The sequence below is a fragment of the Colias eurytheme genome, chromosome 14 (genome assembly GCF_061535395.1).
Source record: "Colias eurytheme isolate Ceu_HAF_F1 chromosome 14, ilColEury1 Martin Lab GWU primary, whole genome shotgun sequence".
NCBI classification, from domain to species: domain Eukaryota; kingdom Metazoa; phylum Arthropoda; class Insecta; order Lepidoptera; family Pieridae; genus Colias; species Colias eurytheme.
In genome coordinates this window covers 2456649-2475156 of record NC_142993.1, presented here as the reverse complement: position 1 = coordinate 2475156, position 18508 = coordinate 2456649, and the positions used below count along the sequence as shown (strand labels likewise).

General features: G+C 32.0%; 1 protein-coding gene across 2 annotated transcripts in view; it reads left to right on the top strand.

Moving 5' to 3' along the window:
- Nucleotides 1-18508, top strand: part of LOC149902727 (uncharacterized) — a 102743-nt gene that overhangs the window by 45920 nt on the left and 38315 nt on the right. Inside the window, exon 3 of one of the 2 annotated variants that reach the window (XM_090109185.1) lies at nucleotides 12223-12306. In XM_090109185.1, the coding sequence (XP_089965311.1) occupies nucleotides 12223-12306 (84 nt within the window). Of the gene's footprint in view, nucleotides 1-12222; nucleotides 12322-18508 lie in introns of both variants that reach the window. The other variant, XM_090109184.1, reaches the window with a different exon arrangement.

Below are 18508 nucleotides of genomic sequence, written 5' to 3'. Positions count from 1 at the left end.
GCTACAATTTACCACAGGAAAATAACTCATTCCCACAGGAAAAAATTGGTACAAGTTTAAAATAAATTGCTTCAAATAAAACAAATAAACATTTATTTTTTTAACAACATTTTATTTCGATACTTAATTACCAAATTACAATATTTATTATTTAAAATAGATGCCACCTTAAACTTGTGGCACAGCATCTCTGCAAAGCACTGTACTTTTCTTCCCGTCTGATTCGAAATGATTTGAACAGGCTTTAACTCAAACATCTTTTAATTGTTCTCAAGCCAGAAACCTGCAAATAACAATAAAATCCATACTTAAATACTTTTTTTTTCTCCTAACCTAAAGCAGTCATCAATGAAGTACTTCGTTCCTACTCAAGTATCGATAATTGCACAACACTATGGAAGTTATATTTTGCATTTTTTCTAAAAACTAAGCTGATTATGATTTCATTTCAATGATTACGGTTAGATAAAACATAGATGATTAAGAAAATAAGGTAAATTAACTTATTTATCATACAATTAACAAAAAAATTGATCAAAACACTAACCTGTGAAATGACAAATTTCTATCTTCGTCCGATTTCACATTACTACGGCTTTTACAGCCGTAAGCAACACAAGCCATGTTATCTTTAGTCAATTGTCTTTTCATAAAATAACAAATTAAACTAAAACACTCGTTTTTCACTTCAAAAATGATAATTAAAATCACCATGCGTCCGTGACCAGACTGGTCACTGAAACAAATTGACATGGGCATATGTCATTTCAAACTGTCGAACTGACATATATCTGTCCTCTTTTTTCGCATGACATTTTGCCATAAGCCAAAAAGGCCAAACTATTGCTATATTGTTCAATTAATTGTTACTTCTCCAGGCTTGATAATTGCTCCGAGCCTGTATGTATCGTGCGATGAAAATCCAATTTGGTGGTTAGGAAACTGTGTAAAGGATTTGAAACAGCATTATTATAGTAAGTATTTATAATTGTTTAAGTTACATTTTATTTAAATTGAATCTCATCCCAAAAAAATGTGAAAGCTCTAAAGTACTTTAATTTAAATCCAATAATGAGAGAGAGTATATCTATAAAATATAAATCACACAAACCAACTTTAACTCATTTCGAAGTAATGATTTAATTAATTTAATTGGTTAATTAACAATATGAACGTTTTTTTTCTTATTTATTTATTTAATTATTTATTGCACACACAAAAGAAATAGAGACACATAAAGTACAGCTAATAGGAAATAATGTGTACAAACGGTGGCCTTATCGCTAGGTAGCGATCTCTTCCAGGCCACCGTATGTAATAAGTAAGTGTAATATGTAAGTTTTCTTTTGAAAATAAATTGACAAAATAAAATGAGGGTGCGAAACTGGTTTTTATAAAATGGATATCAATAAAGTTTTATTTTAACAAATCATTTGTGATAAATTATATATAAAGATAAACATTATGTGTATATAAATCTTTATATCCTACTTATGTTTAGTTTGTAGATTATTATTTAAATAATATGAATTAATAGTCTAAATTGATGAAGACATTATACATTTTTTAATACAAAGTGTTATCTGCATTCCTTAAAAATGTTTTTGGAAGTCATTTAATGAATAAAAACAATCTATGCTAATATTATGCAAATATAAGTCTAGATTTATAAACTTTTAAGAATTTCAATATTAAATTCTTTTAAAATGAGGACAAATACGATTTTTGAATCGTATACCAGTTAAAGCACCCGTAGTTAAAGTATCAGTGTGTATCAGTTAAACATGAAAAAAATCGCATTTTAAATCGATTAAAAGTTAATTGAAATCAAACACTAGAATAGAATAATCAATATAACAATTTTGAGAAAAATTATGCTATTTTGATACAGTTGAGTTAACAAGTAGATTGTATATTGAATTGTGATCGGTAGTTTTTCAGAGAAATGCATACAGTAGGTACTTATACTGAAACTAGCGGTCCGCCCCGGCTTCGCCCGTGGTATATATGAAAAATAGATATGGCCGATTCTCAGACTTACCCGATATGCACAGAAAATTTCATGAGAATCGGTCCACCCGTTTCGGAGGAGTATGCAGACTAACATTGTGACACGAGAATTTTATATATAAGAATACTCTACCTATGGAATGAAATAGTATTAAATACTACGAACCTTGTACCTTATTTGAAGTCAGTATATAAAGTAAAAACACGTGTACAATGTCATAAATAAACTTGCTACACTTTCATATTAGCAATAGTTACCGAACCTGTACTTTCAACGTAAATATCTTAAAACGTTTGGTAATTCAGGCTATAAAAGCGAAAGCGGTGGAGCGCTATATTTTATTGGGTTGTAACATTTAATTCCGACTTTGTATCTAAGTGGATTATACGTAATAGAGTTGTTGGTTCTATCGGTGCGGTGACCCTATTAGCACCTGCAAATGGATTGGGCTTTTAAAGCTGGTGTGAGGATTCATTTATTTATAAAAGAATATCATTTTTTGATATTATTTTGATAATAAAATGACATAGCTACAATTACAATATGGAAACAAAGTTTATTCCTCTTTCTCTTTCATGATCTCTAGATTTCCCTGCCACCTTTGCTTGACGAAACAGTATTCAAAAATAGGTGGTACCTTGAAGACTATTATAAAAGGAAAAAATAGAAGGTTTTTGTTGGAGTTTGAAAGTACAAAGTATGTGTCGTAACGACCATTTTTATTTCAGTAAAATAACACCTTTACCCTCAAACTTATTCTTCTACGAACTTTGAAAGCTCTTAAGCTTAGAAGTTCTTACTGAAATGTCCTTTTGTTTTAAAATAAAGTGCTGCTGTATTTCCTTTGATAATCGCCATAGTGACACCATTTTTCACAATTTCTTAGTTTTAAGTTCGACGCATGTTGTATTAAAGTTTTCAAGCTTTTATATTTTATAGCTCACAAAGAAAACTTTATATAAGTAGGAAATAACAAAAAGCTACAATGTAGTGGAAAATAATAAAATAGAAGCGGTTAAGTATAGCATTTATTTTAAAGGTAATTACAGATTATTACGTTACATATTTCATATAAACAGTTAGACAATCTTATAAATTAAATATGGTAAAACAACATGTACTTAAACACAACGAGGCAAAAAATCTCTGTCTCAAAAACGTTAGATACCGTAACAGATCTTTTTATTCATAATAGTAGCAATTCGCTACCGTTTTGTTTTAATGGCCCTATCAGAGGTTGCTATGAAATAAGCGTAATAATCATTAGCTTCACAGAATAACGGTGTTTTAATTAATGCGAGATTATACCGATGAAAGCAAAAACGTGTTGACACCAATAACACAATAGAGCCATTTTTATGGTAAACTAGCGGTCCGCCCCGGCTTCGCCCGTGGTACATGTTTACGTTTTCTCTCCATAAGAACCATCCTGGTAATTCAAGGAATATTATAAAAAAGGAATTATCGAAATAGGTTCCCCCTTCACGCGTGATGCCGTGACCAAGGAAAACGGGTTTCATTTTTATATTTATATATATAGACGAGTAGAAGGTAATGTACCTATTTACACGATTGATTAGATTCTATGTAGCTTCTATAGCGTATTGAATAATAAAACTTAATCTGTGAACAGGAAATTTAGTAGCGACGTAGGTTATAGATTGCAGAAGTTAGCTGATTTTGCGTAGATTTGAGAAGTTAGTTAATTTTGCGATAGGGTAGGATTGAGTTTGAAGATAGATTAGTAGGTTTAATAGGCTAGTAAGTTTTAAAGCAGTTTTAATATTTAGATACTATAAGATACGCACTGGCCCTGCGTTCTCCGTGAACCGGGATACAAATAGGAATTATCCCTATATAGTGAAAGTATTTTCAAAAGTTTTGAGTTCGTCATATATACAAATGTAGCACAGATAACCCGCACCTACAAGAAAACGAAGAATTAATTACAATATTACGCGTAAGTTTAATCAGAACATAACAAAGATGCGCCTTACCAAGATGGGCCAAGAACAAGAATATATTTTTGTAAGTATTATATTAAACGCTCACACGTGTGACGCTACAATTTTCCACTTCGTTTTCCATTCAATGATGGATTATTGCCTGTATTTGTGGTTGATTGATATCTGCAGCCGATGACTGCGTGATTTCATTTGCAGGGCCGGATTTAGAGGTCCAGAGGCCTCGGGGCAACAAAGGAGTGGAGGCCCCCTCGCCCCAAATTATTTTCCAAATAAAATGAACAATTTTTCTCAGTCGAGTTTTTCAATAAATAATTTATTGTGAAACCAAGTACTAAGTAGATTCTCTTAGTATTTAACAAACGCATATAAATATAATCGGAAACATGAATTATCTGAACTAAATTTTAGTGATAACGAACGGAACCTTTCCAGCTTTTTTTGCCGAAAAATCGTTGATGATTTCGCTGAAATCCAGTTCTCGGAGTAAAACGCTTTCAATGCTCAGGAGAGAAAGCTTTGATAGACGGTTTTGTCCCATCGTGGTTCGAAGCCTATTTTTTATAATTTTATTTTTGATAATGAGCGCTCTCCAGTGCAATTTGATACCATCAAGACCAAATACATTCTCAATGCAATTTCGAGGTTTGGGAATGTAGCTATGTTTGGAGAATGGCAAACTCCCATAGGACTCTGGGCCTGATCGTTACACTGATGATTTGGCAACTTGCAACAATGATTTGGAACCTAAGTTGGCAAGTTGGTGTGAAAGGGATAAAAAAACATACAGGCGTCATTCAACGTCATTGTTTCTTGATACAAGTTAATGGTCATAGTGCAATCTCCAGTGTATTAGATATAAGCTTCTTGGTATCACCTAATAAATAGATTTATCACCACGAAATATTTTCGTTCTCAGATAAACAAAAATTGTTCCCAGGTATGAATTATCAAACTAATATTATAAATGCGAAAGTAACTCTGCCTGTCTGTCTGTAACTCAATCACGCCTAAGCTACTGAACCAATTTGCATGAAATTTGGTATGGAGATATTTTGATACCCGAAAAAGGATATAGGCTACCTTTTATTGCGAAATATGTACCACGGGCGAAGCCGGGGCGGACCGCTAGTGTTAATATATGTGTAAAATAAGAGATCGATAACCAATACAATTATATTGCATTACATGAATATAAACTTCGTTCTTATAATAACAGTTTTGTTACTTAAATAATAGCTCTGTGCTCAGAATGGTACATCTGTCACCAAATAAATCAATTATCGATCCCAGACTGCGACTCCTTTTTATTTGATAATTTGTCACCAATACAGTAGTAACATTTTATTTCGTTCAGATATTAAATTAATAGTATTCGTTACCAATTTAATACATCAATTTATAATTTTAATGAAAAAATGATCAAAGGGGCGGAGACAAATTGGCGCGACTAGCTGATTATTCAGTGGTTATTATTTTTAAGAATAAATATTGGTTATTTTAACTTTAATTAAGTCTACTATATACTATATGTATATACATATATGTATTTTATCTACTATTCTGCTAGCCATAAGCCAGCTATTTTAAACCAGCGCTGATTGTTTAGTGGCTATTTCAAACAATAAGTATTGATTATTTTGACTTTAATTGTTATACATATTTACTACTCTGCTAAAATTTTTATTTAAATATAATTTATCCTACCAGTGGTTTATCCTACCAGTTGGTACTAGACCTTATATCTCAGGATTTTAGGTGATTTATTGTGGAACTGATTTTGCATTGTTTGGTGACTACATTTTGGTGACAGATCAAACTAATTAAATTGGTGATAGCTTAAATGATACCCTTTTACTTCTGACAACATAATAACTCTGCTTGATAAAACCGGTAGTGAACGAATTATTTTTTTTCCAAAGATTTGTTTACCCATAGAATCAGAAGTCAATATTTTACAAATAATTATTAAAATTAACATAATGAATTTTAAATATATTATGATTTCTGTAACAGTTAGGCCCAGTTTCGCCATTCTCCTTTCGATCTTCGAGAATTTTGTAGTAAAATAGTTCCGGCGATTGATCTTTTCCATAGTCCTTTTTGTATGAATCAATCAAAGACACAAATTGAACCAACTCATTACCAAGACTAGGCTCTAAATCATCCGTATACACTTTCACCAATGCCTCTGCTGCAGCGTGAAAATTTTCACGGAATCGAATACCCAACCTCCGAGGTTGCGGGCAAGTACCACCCCACTGAGCCATTGAGCCATTGGGGTACTCCCTCAAGATGGGTAGTAAATTGGAAGTGCTTATCAGGGCCATTTGAGATTTTGATATTTCACTGATTGCCTGATTAGAGTGAACAAATATAGATCAATGATTTCTGATTTTCTGTTAATATTTAAGATTAATATAATCAAATAATCATGTACTGTAGGCTGTAGGTAAAGGTAAAAGTGAAAAAAAATATCAAAGGAAAAGATGTTTACTAGTTTTAAGTACTAATTTGGAATTTGAAAGATTTTTTTTCCGAAGTCTCTATTGTGGGGGCCCCCTGCTTGTGGAGGCCCCGGGCCATCGCCCCGTTTGCCCTCCCCTAAATCCGGCCCTGTTCATTTGTAGGCTCAATCAATTTATACTTGATTGCCGCGTAATGAGCGTTGTACGTCTGATAATTAAGCTTTGAAAATCACTTTCTGTATTTCTCTTTGATGTATCATTCTGAATGGCAAATTTAATCGGTACATTATTTATAGCGAACTAAAACTTCGTGTTTAAATTATTCATTTTGATATCTGAAAATGTTTTGTTTAGTGAATTAGTGATACAGCTAACGATCTATTGTCAATTTGCTGTGTTAAGTATGAGAATGAATAAAACATAGCTTTGTACTTTTTGTTTATTTTATTTTTGTTTTGTTTTGTTCTTCACGTTCCATGCTTTATATTAGGTACTCTTTAATGAATTTGTTTATTAATTACTAGCGACCCGCCCCGGCTTCGCACGGGTGCAATGCTGATACTAAATACACTACAGAAAAATTGTGAACGTTGTATAGGTATAAAAATATAGCGGCCCGCTCCGGCCTCCGGCATCGCACGGGTATAAAATACATAGCCGGGCGGCCGCAAACGCTACGTCCTGCAATTTTTAAATCTGTAATATCTTCGAAAATATTCACTTAAATCATACGGTGTAAAGGGCCATATAGATCTATATTAAATGAACAATGTATCCATGGTATTTAATTGGTTAAGGATTAATGCTGTATTGGTTAAAATCGCTTCGAAAATTAGCCATTATTTGTCGTAAAAAGTAAATGACAAAAAAAAGTTATTGTGGGTTATCCATAAGAGATAGACATATACCATCGCGGACTTTTCTGTAGACCTTTTCAATGTGTATAATACTTAGTACATTATTTTGATAAAACTCGTAGGGTTCAGCCTGCGTTTGCAATGTAAGCGGAATAAATGTAATTTTTTACGACATCACATTAGAAACCTCAAAAATAACAGTACTTCTCCACTATTTAAAGAATGTTATTATACATATAAACCTTCCTCTTGAATCACTCTATCTATTAAAAAAAACCGCATCAAAATCCGTTGCGTAGTTTCAAAGATTTAAGCGTACAAAGGGACATAGGGACATAGGGACAGGGAAAGCGACTTTGTTTTATACTATGTAGTGATGACTCTCCTGATTTGCACGTGGAAAAGTTTAACTCATAAGATGTAAGATACTTTTAGTAATTTAGTAGTTTGAGTTTGAAGTGTAATTGCATATTACAACTTTAACTCAATCTTAATTAGAAGATGCTGTTAAGATTAGAATACATAAGTCGCTTAGAGTTAGGTATAGCCCCGGGGATCATTAGAAATAGTCATAGCGATATTGTATACTGTATAGTATGGGGAAGCGTGATTCTTTACAATTTCACCGTAATAATACTAGCAGATAACTTGATTAGTTCGCACGCCTGTCCGGCCGGCTGATGAGTTAGGCTTTGCGCATGCTATGATACTATTTAACGGAATATATCTATTTATTTAATACTATGAATAAAAGTAGTATGATACTAAATGTTTATTCCTATCTTTGATGGTAAATCGGTCGTAATTGGTAAAACTATGTTATGATGATTCAAAAATGCTTGTAGAAGTCCAATTGAATAAATAAAAGTTTGAGTTTGTGTTCTTACGGATCTTAAACTGAAATCTGATCTGAAAAGATCAAGTTATAAAGTATTTTAAAAATAATATTAACTTTTTGTTATAACCGTCTACAGTTTCTATTAGTTTGTGCTTTCAATTTCAAGAAAATTTCAGGTACTGATTTTATTTAAGCTTAGAAACATGATATTATACATTCAATTTTATCAGATTTATTTCAACAACTTTCTATTTCATAATTTTTGGATCAATTTCAGTTATCTAATACTTAATTATTTCATACAATGCAAATTATTATAAGAAGTGTATTGAATGAAATATATTATTCAGAACCTATCATAATATCTATTACTTATTATAACATAGTTATTAAAACGCAAAATGCTTTTTAAGGAAGGTTTTTACTATATAATTTGTTAAGTTTCCTGCTAAGCTAGTTAAAAATAAAATCTTATATATAAAATTCTCGTGTCACAATGTTAGTCTGCATACTCCTCCGAAACGGGTGGACCGATTCTCATGAAATTTTCTGTGCATATCGGGTAAGTCTGAGAATCGGCCAACATCTATTTTTCATATGTACCACGGGCGAAGCCGGGGCGGACCGCTAGTAAAAGTATATATTTAACATAACACTTATGTGCAAAGGGCCTAATAGACACAGCTAGCCTTTATGACGTTAATTCAACGTTAATGTACACTAGCTTTTGACCTCGGCGTTTGACGAGCTAATCTGATGTGTGCCATTCATGGAACGCTTCGAAAGTTTTGAGTAAACAGGAGTTTGTGTTTGAGAAGGGACAGAATAAATACACTGGATCCTCTGTTTTAGAACTATTAACAAAGTAATAAAAGGGACGTTAGTATACGTTTATGGTTTATTTCACTGAATTAACAGGTGTTGTTGTCACATTATATAGTACATTTTAACGACTTTAAATAGACTCGTGTTATATCATATTTGATGACACACATGAGACATTCTTCGAAAATATTAGTATAACCATAACAAAACACGCAATATTTAATCACGACATAAATAAAGTTACACAATATAAATTATTTCCATGTGAAATATCTTAACTTAGATTTATCTGTCCATCGAGGTACTAAAAACTGTATCATATATCACTTTCATTTTATGCATTTTTTATAGTGACAAGTATAAAATTTCATATATTTTGAATATAGTTTATGTTCAATAAAATATGTAGACGCGTAAATAAAAATTCAATTTAGTCTCAAGTGAATGTCTACGTTTTATTTATTGGGTGCCGTCTATTTGAAATGCCCAATAAAATCCTTATTGACGTTTGATCGGCTTACAAGAGATGTGCGGCTATGAATATGAAAATAGGTAACTTAACATTGATAAAAAATAGAGTACTGAATAGTTTTTTGTAAGATTTATATGGTAATTATTGAGAAATTTATAAAGTAATTTTCTATGGTAATACACGTTATGTGAAGTACACCATCAGAAGATTATACTCCCAATACTGATTAGAAATTTAATAATAAAAAAATGCACATATTTATTTATTTGGATGAAAAGGGCGTTTTTATGTAAAGAGCAAGGTGCCAAGAATACAATCATTTTCTGCAAAAAACTTATAATTTGGGTCGTTACAACAAGTATAGGTACCGTTCGATACAATTTATTCATGGTGTGCACCAAAAACCATGATGGGTTTTATTTTTTACAACCGATCCGCTTGTTTCGGAGGCTTCCAATTTTTTATTGGTATCTTATTACAATACGATGAAACACGTACTTTGCGTATGTAAAACGACATCTCTCACTCGTGATGAAATCTTTATACTTTCACCTTTATTACGAGACAGGTAATGCGATGTGACTGAGTGGAAAATCTTTTTAAACATTTCATGTGTATTTTATGATAATGAAAAGCGGCGTGGTGTTGACGGCGTAAAGACTCTGTAGATTTCGATTTCTGTTTTTAGATGTTTATTATTTATAGTTGGGATTACTGTTTATTACATCACTGGATAGTGATAAAATGGTTTATCTGTGATTATATTTTTAAGAATAAGCAACTTAGTGACTTAAAAAGGAATTAATGTTAGAATTTTGTTATTTGAAGTTCGGGAACAAAGAGTTGAGATTAAAATTAATTAGGAAGATGAAACTTTATATCCATTTTAAGTTAAGTAAAAGCCTTATTCGATTATACCCATGAGTTTTGGATTGCCAAAGTTTGGGGTACTAAGGCGAAACACGTTTCAATCTGACGGTACTTTGATCTCCAGTAAAAGGAAAAACTTTGTCCCTTTGTTCATTAGAGACCATTTTTTGTAACAATTTTCCCTGTAACGTCTTTATGTCCTGTATAAAAAGAGATATTTTGAACGTTAAAAGGTTTCTGTTAGAATACATTTTTTTTTCTGCTTCAATTGCTTAAAGAGTCCTTGTGTATACTTCTAATAAAATCATCAAATAATTTTCATTAGGCGACATTCCGAAACTGTGGTGATAACCAAAACATTAATTCACCCTTGTAAAAGTTTATATTTATAAAAATGTTACCAGTTTGTATTCAATATTGATTCTCTTAAATAGCCTGAAGCCAGATATACTCAACATTTTTAATTCAATGATTAATCAGAAAATTTGAACACAGTTAATTATTAGGAGCTTAATTTTAAAGTACATACTTACGCATTAAATATTCATTTCGATAACAATCAAAAAACTGTAGTAATGACTTATTTCTTCATTCGGTTTACATATTGTTTTATAAATATTCTGTTTTAGCTTACATATAATAAATATTGTTTTATATTACTTGTTAAATACTTTTGTAGCATTAGCTTTCAAAGACTGTAGGGATTGCTTGCGCCAAATTGTTAAGGCTTCTCTATGAAGTTATAAAACAATTTTATAGCTTATAAATTTCAAATCATAGGAACACTGAAATTGAATTGGGAAACTCGGTCGTGGAATAATCTTATTTCTCTTATACAGTTTCGAAAACTTCTGGAGAATATTCAAAAGGAAATAGGTTTTTGGCCGAACCAGCTTTGACATTTGTAATATACTTTACCCAAGTTTTAGTATGTTTTTTGAAGCTTCGTCGTCTTCTTTGGCACGTTTATAAGTTATTCAATTGTTTGGTATGATGTTCAGAAGGACCTTTTGTTATCGAACATTGTAAAAGTATGTTTGCATCGATATTCGATATATGATAGTTCATCGTATGTTTTTGGACCACATAAGCTTTGATGATTTATAATATGTACATTTTATAATATTCAACTGTAAAACACATTAATAATAAAGTAATCTATAAAATATGCTTTCTATAAAATGTTGTATAAGTCTTATGTTTGATTCTTAGTTAGGCTATCACTTAAGATCATTTTAATTCAATAAATAAACACAAACAAACAAGCAATTCTTTCACATTTAACATCAATATGGACTTGAACAGAAGTTAACAGATAATAAACTAACATTACACTAATAAAATTGCACTAAACAATGGTACTACGGTAAGCGTAAAGTACTTTTAAACTCATTATCAAGACTCGACTATCAATGTTTTCACCCACTTACTGTGACCCCGTTATGTAAAATAAATCCGAGCTTATCACACCGTAAGTATTCACCATTCGCAGGTGCTAGCCACTTTATCAGCTCTAATAGCGAAATACCCGATATGTAAAGTGGGTTAGGAAATATAGGCATTTGAATAAGTGGGAATAAATCTAGGTGTTCGCTGGTTATCTGTAATTGCTTGTAGAGCACGTGTCGATTGGGATTGTGACTAAACGTGAGGTTAAAAGGGTACTACTACTTACATTACGTTTCGAATAAACGGCTTTTACAAGTATATTATAGAACCTAGAGATAGGTACATAACAATTTTCTCCTGAGACAGATTTCAGTCTATATTCTGCGCTTATTTCGTCACGAAAGTTTATCTAACTTCAAGATTCGAGTTTAAAATATAAGGAATCTGCCTTCAAATCTCTCCAAAACGAATTTTAAGCTCTATTATGTATACAGTATGTGCTATAATTCCATAATGATCTTGTTCCAGGTGTGGTTGTGATGTCATGGTGGTGGACACTGGCGGTGCTGGCGCTGTCGGAGCCCGCCCGCGCCGCGCCCCGCGCGGGCATCGGTGAGCAATTTTACAGTAAGCATTCTGCACTATTTCTTACTCGGGACTTGACTATGTTTATCTTAACGAAGATGCCACACGTAATACATTGACCAGCAATTATATGGTAAGCATAATATAAATTATGCAGTATTTTCATTGGGATATTGTGCTAATTCTTAAACACTGCGACTGACACGGAGAATGACCTATGTCAATATAGCTTTCTAGCAAAGATGCGGCCCATGAGTTTTTATCATTCAGTAGACATTTGGCACTGTTTTTGCACTAGTACTGCTCTTTATAGTACCACTCTTTAAACACAAACGTTGGCACTTCCTAAAACTCTGTTTTGTTGAGGTAGCAAATTTTGTTTAGGTACATCACTTGACACTTGGTGAGTATTAATTAATTATTTATAAGTTGTGCTTTCTCCATACGATTATAATTTAAATTCATAGCTCTTTTTTACAATATGCATAGAAAACGAATTGCAATATTGCTAATCCTCTCAAGTCTGTATAAATAAAAAATACTATGCTGATAATAATTATTAAGCGTTAATAGGTTTAAGATTCTAACGATAAAAGGCTTGTTAATTCTGCACGGTTATTTCATTAAAGCGATACAGTATAAAAACTATAATAAAATACAAAGTCGTTCATACAATTAAACGATTAGAATCATATTTGAACCGGTCGTAGTAAAAGTGTTATTAAGATATTACATTCGAGAACGTATGGTCCATTGCACAGAGGTGGACAGATTTCATAATTCAATGCGAGAGAGAAGTCTCGCGTAAACCGGTAGAAATTAGTTAGTGACAATTGCTTTGTCACATTGTTAAACTAATAATCTAATCGTAACTGGAGAAGCAATGTAGGCGTAGGTTTTGAGTCACTGTAATGTTTGCAAAGGTTTCAATGTAGTGTATTATATAGTGTGGTGTAGGATTTGATCATTTAATAGTGTGGAAGTAGTAAGTCTATACGTATATTCTGGTATCTCTGGGAACTATAAATATGATTCTAATTTGTTAGCGGTACTTTCTTTTGTTTTAATATACGTGCTCAGAGTAGTAAGGCATATATTCAAACAAGATAAAGAGGAAAGCTAATTGCACTTACACGAAAAATGTTTTAATGAAATTGAACATCCTTTAACACTTTTTCGTTAACCGCCTAAAAGGAGATTCGTAGGCGTACAAAATACCGTAATATATCCATTATCTTTGTTCAATCACAATATATCACAGCATCTAACGCACGTACGAAATAATACGCACGTAGCATGGTAGCGAATATATCGTGATTATGATAGCCTTAGCACTGAGCTTATGTCATGATCCTTGTCCTATATTTATATGAGACGTGAGAATTTAGCCTATTACTGTTCCTTATATTATAAGGATTAAAAACGAAAGAGTTTAAGATGGTTTTAGGCACATGGAAAGGTGTGTCGAATTAAAAAAGAAATCATAGCCTTCTTTTTGTAAATAAATTTTCAGATTAAGAGGGCGTATAAAGCCAGATAATTCTACGATTAAGCCTCGCCCATTACGCGCCATGCCGCGCGCCCTCACAATACCCTCATACACCCGGCTCATCCAACGTACGTAAAGTTCATCGCACGCTAAATTATACACAATATTCTTCGCTCGTTCAACGCGTATTTTCGGTAGTTAGTAGGTATGTTGTCTAAAATAATTGTATAAAACAGTGAAGTTGAAATCATCACAAATTATGTAATATGTCTTTTTATTATTATTTGTTTATAATTATTAATGATAATCTATACATATTATAAAACAATAAAAAAACTGTCTGTATGTAATATATAAAAAAAAAACAATATTAGGGAAACAGTATAGAGCACGAATCCGTAAAAAAAGTCTGTCGAAATAGCGAGTATAGATACTATTTTTAAATAAACATACGCAGTCGACGACACACATTCCTCCAGAACTTTATTTTGATTAATTTGGTTATAGTCCATTGAATGAGTGCCTCCAAGGGGGGTCTAGAGTGCGTGAGTTAGTAACGTAAGATGTTTCTTCGGAAACATGTCAAGAGTCCCTAGGTAATAAACATACTAAAACCCCAGGCCACTAGGAGGAGCCCCGGAGTGGGGGGAGGGGGGAAATGGGTCCATTTTTTTCATTTTTCGCTTAAATCTCAAAAACGGTACATGTTAGAGAAAAACTTTCAAGGAAAAATTGAAAGGCCATAAAATTATCTACAAGTTGTACCTGAATCATTTTTTCCTATATCCTACCGTTTCTGAGTTATACGCAGTAAAACATGATTTTGGCTCAAACAATTTCAACATCAATCGATCAAAAAATATTTCTTTCTTCCAAAAAACTCAAATGTGCAACTTGTGACCAGTACTGATAGATTGCTCTTAATTAGGTCTATAATTGGTAAAATAAACACATTCCTCCATGGAAGCCTTTAGAAGGAATCGATTGTCAAACTCAAACTCAAACTCAAACTCAAACATTTATTTATTCAATTAGACTTCTTCCAGAAGCACTTTTGAATCGTCATTACATTCTTTAAATTTACCACCGATTCGGAAAGCAGTATCTATGGAGAAGAACCGGCAAGAAACTCCATAGTTGCTCTTTTAAAGTCATGTCCATATACAATATAATTTTACATTACATGTTACTTACATCTAAATATTATATTAGGGCAGTTTGAGTTACTGAACTTGATCTTTTTATTTTTTTCTTCCAAAAAACTCAAAAGTGCAACTTGTGACCGGTACAGATAGATTGCTCATAATTAGGTCTATCATTGCTAAAAATACCAGATTCCACCACGGAGGCGTTTACGGGGAATTGAATTTTATCAGGGTAGTTACGATACATGAACTTTTTATTTTTTTTCTTCCAAAAAGCTCAAAAGTGCAACTTGTGACCGGTACAGATAGATTGCTCATAATTAGGTCTATCATTGATAAAAATACCAGATTCCACCATGGAGGCGTTTACGGGGAATTGAATTTTATTAGGGTAGTTAGTTAAAAAGTTCATGTATCGTAACTACCCTAATAAAATTCAATACCTCCTAAAGGCCTCCATGGTGGAATCTGGTATTTTTATCAATGATAGACCCAATTATGAGCAATCTATCTGTACCGGTCACAAGTTGCACTTATGAGTTTTTTGGAAGAAAAAAATAAAAAGATCAAGTTCAGTATCTCAAACTACCATAATATAATATTTTGACAATCGATTCCTCCTAAAGGCTTCCATGGAGGAATGTGTTTATTTTACCAATTATAGACCTAATTAAGAGCAATCTATCAGTACCGGTCACAAGTTGCACTTTTGAGTTTTTTGGAAGAAAGAAATATTTTTTGATCGATTGATGTGGAAATTGTTTGAGCCAAAATCATGTTTTACTGCGTATAACTCAGAAACAGTAGGATATAGGAAAAAATGATTCAGGTACAACTTGTAGATAATTTTATGGCCTTTCAACTTTTCCTTGAAAGTTTTTCTCTAACATGTACCGTTTTTGAGATTTAAGCGAAAAATGAAAAAATGGACCCATTTTCCCCCTCCCCCCACTCCGGGGCTCCTCCTAGTGGCCCGGGGTTTTAGTATGTTTATTACCTAGGGACTCTTGACATGTTTCCGAAGAAACATCTTACGTTACTATAGTAGAGCCATTTCAATAGGCAACATTTGACAGTTCAACAAAATTCAACAACGTAACCTAGTAACGACGTCATTGAATAACATGATATTTCGTTTTGTTAGAACTGCACATTTGCTTAACTTTTTTCAATTACGATTACGTATTTATAATAATAATGACCGATACAAGTAATTTTAGGATTTGATTTTACTGATAAACCATTCTATACATAATAAACAATTTATGATTTAAAGAACTGACGTCGCTACAATTTTGTGTCAATAAACCTTTTTTCTTTTTAAATACCAGAGACGTTACTCTAAAAATCGAAATCTGACATATAAAATCGAATGCATTGATTACTTGGGAATAAAAATCGAAAAAATGATCATAAATTATTGACATGTGTTTCAAGTTCGATTGACAAATGTTTCAAGTCCGTATCGATTAATTCACTTTAATCGATGTTTTTAAGCAGGTTACCACCCTATGAAGATAAAATTGATAGACGTCAAATGTTGCCTATTAAATTGGCTCGACAATAACTCACGCACTCTAGAACTTTTTATTCAATGGACTATTAGATTGTACGACATTTTTCGACTCAGCAATTATTCTAAAAATAAAAATAAAAATTATCCTTTATAAAATATTACAAAGTTCTTCGAAATTTACGTATTATTTTATCGAGAGCTGGTAACTTTAGCAGGTACCTTTCTGGAGTATTTTTTTCTGCGTGGCAATAGTCAGTAGACACAGGTAGTGAGGGTCCACATTTTCCAAATTTAAAATTGTTCTGTGAAATTAGTAAATTACTTTCAAACAGGGTCAATTTGATTGATTGCATTTGCAAGGCGACCGTAGGAATTAGGTACCTACATAACTAAGTATAAAAAGTGTCTTTGTAAATTGTAGGTACCCACTATGAATGTAGGTATCTATAAATATCGTCGCATGAATACTCAACTCGCGGAAACGAATTTACAGAATTTACACAAATAATAATATCCAAACTCGCCTGGATAAACTTTCTCAAATGAATCTATAGTTTAGGTGGTCTGTTGCGGTTCTGCATCAGGTGTTTCAGTTTTCAAAATAAATTATTATTTTATATTTCCCGGATAATATAATAGTACCTACACAACAAAATAACTTTCATTCAAATCCGTCCAGTAGTTCCGGAGATTAGCGTGTACAAACAAACAGACAAACACAGACAGTTTTTTTTATTTACGGGATAAAACTCATCCTATGACCTTTCTCAGGTCTCAAGCTATATCTGCACCAAAATTAGAGCCCAGACATACATACAGACAGACATACAAAAATTCTAAAAACTATATTTATGTATAGATAGATATGTACTACATATTACTATGTAATACAGATTATGAATATATTATATATATACATATACATAGGTATATTATAAAAAAATACCTATTCAATGTAAGTACAGTTTTGACTTTCGCACGAATTTGTTATACCTATGTATAGATGTTATGTATGATTATCTAATACAGATTGTAAATATAATATATATATGTACTATTCACAACCGGTTTACATATTATTTATATTATTATTTACTGGAGCGAACATAGGATCTGCCTATAGTAATAATAATATAAATCTTTCTTGACTTGATTGATTGCACCGCGACTGTAAGAATTAGGTACCACTATGAATTTTATTTACCTATCTATATTTGCTGCTGCTATCGCGTCAATACTCAGCCCGCGGAAATTATTTTACAGAAACTAAACTTTCTCAAATAGGTAAATCAAGACTTATCTTTTTATATTATAATTATTATTTATTAATATTATAACAATACTATTATATTATACATTATATACCTACATTATTACCTTCGACATTTAGTTATCTTTTCAATTTGAATCTTCTTTAGTTCTCGTTTCTTAAGTCTTTTCATTTTGTTGTTTACCATTTTCAACAAATCAATATTCGGCGTAATTATAAAACACGGCGCAGCAATTTTAGCGTGGTCTACTCGTCTCAACGGAGCGATAGCGTCTGATGTATGAAATAGAATTATGTTTTTAGCTCCCGGAACGTGCGATGGAAGATGATTTCTTGCGTAATTAAAAATATAGTAAGCGCCAAAAGTGTTTTATCGTGATTAAACCAAAACTAAAAGTAATTACACAAAATGCTCTGACAAATATCTTGCAAATGTTTTAATATAATTGTTTATGAAAAAAAAATCATAATAAGTATTACCATGTCCAGTAAAAAACGTAAAAGTGTGAAATTTAGAGGTAACTTCGTGAATTTTTTCTATCGAGTCAATTTCAATATTTTATGTTTTTGATCTGACAATATAATCGAAAATATCATCAAGTTTTACATATATTTTATTTTTTATATTTGGTCTTGAATATTACACGTATCAACTAAAAGTTGATTGGTGATTTGACTTTATACGCGCCCTTAAGATAAAGATACGTGCTCTTAACGATAAATATATTGTTTTTGAAGTTCAAGTTATATTATATTATGTTATTATCTTTTCGCTACAAGAATGAAATATCATTAGATACATGTTTTTG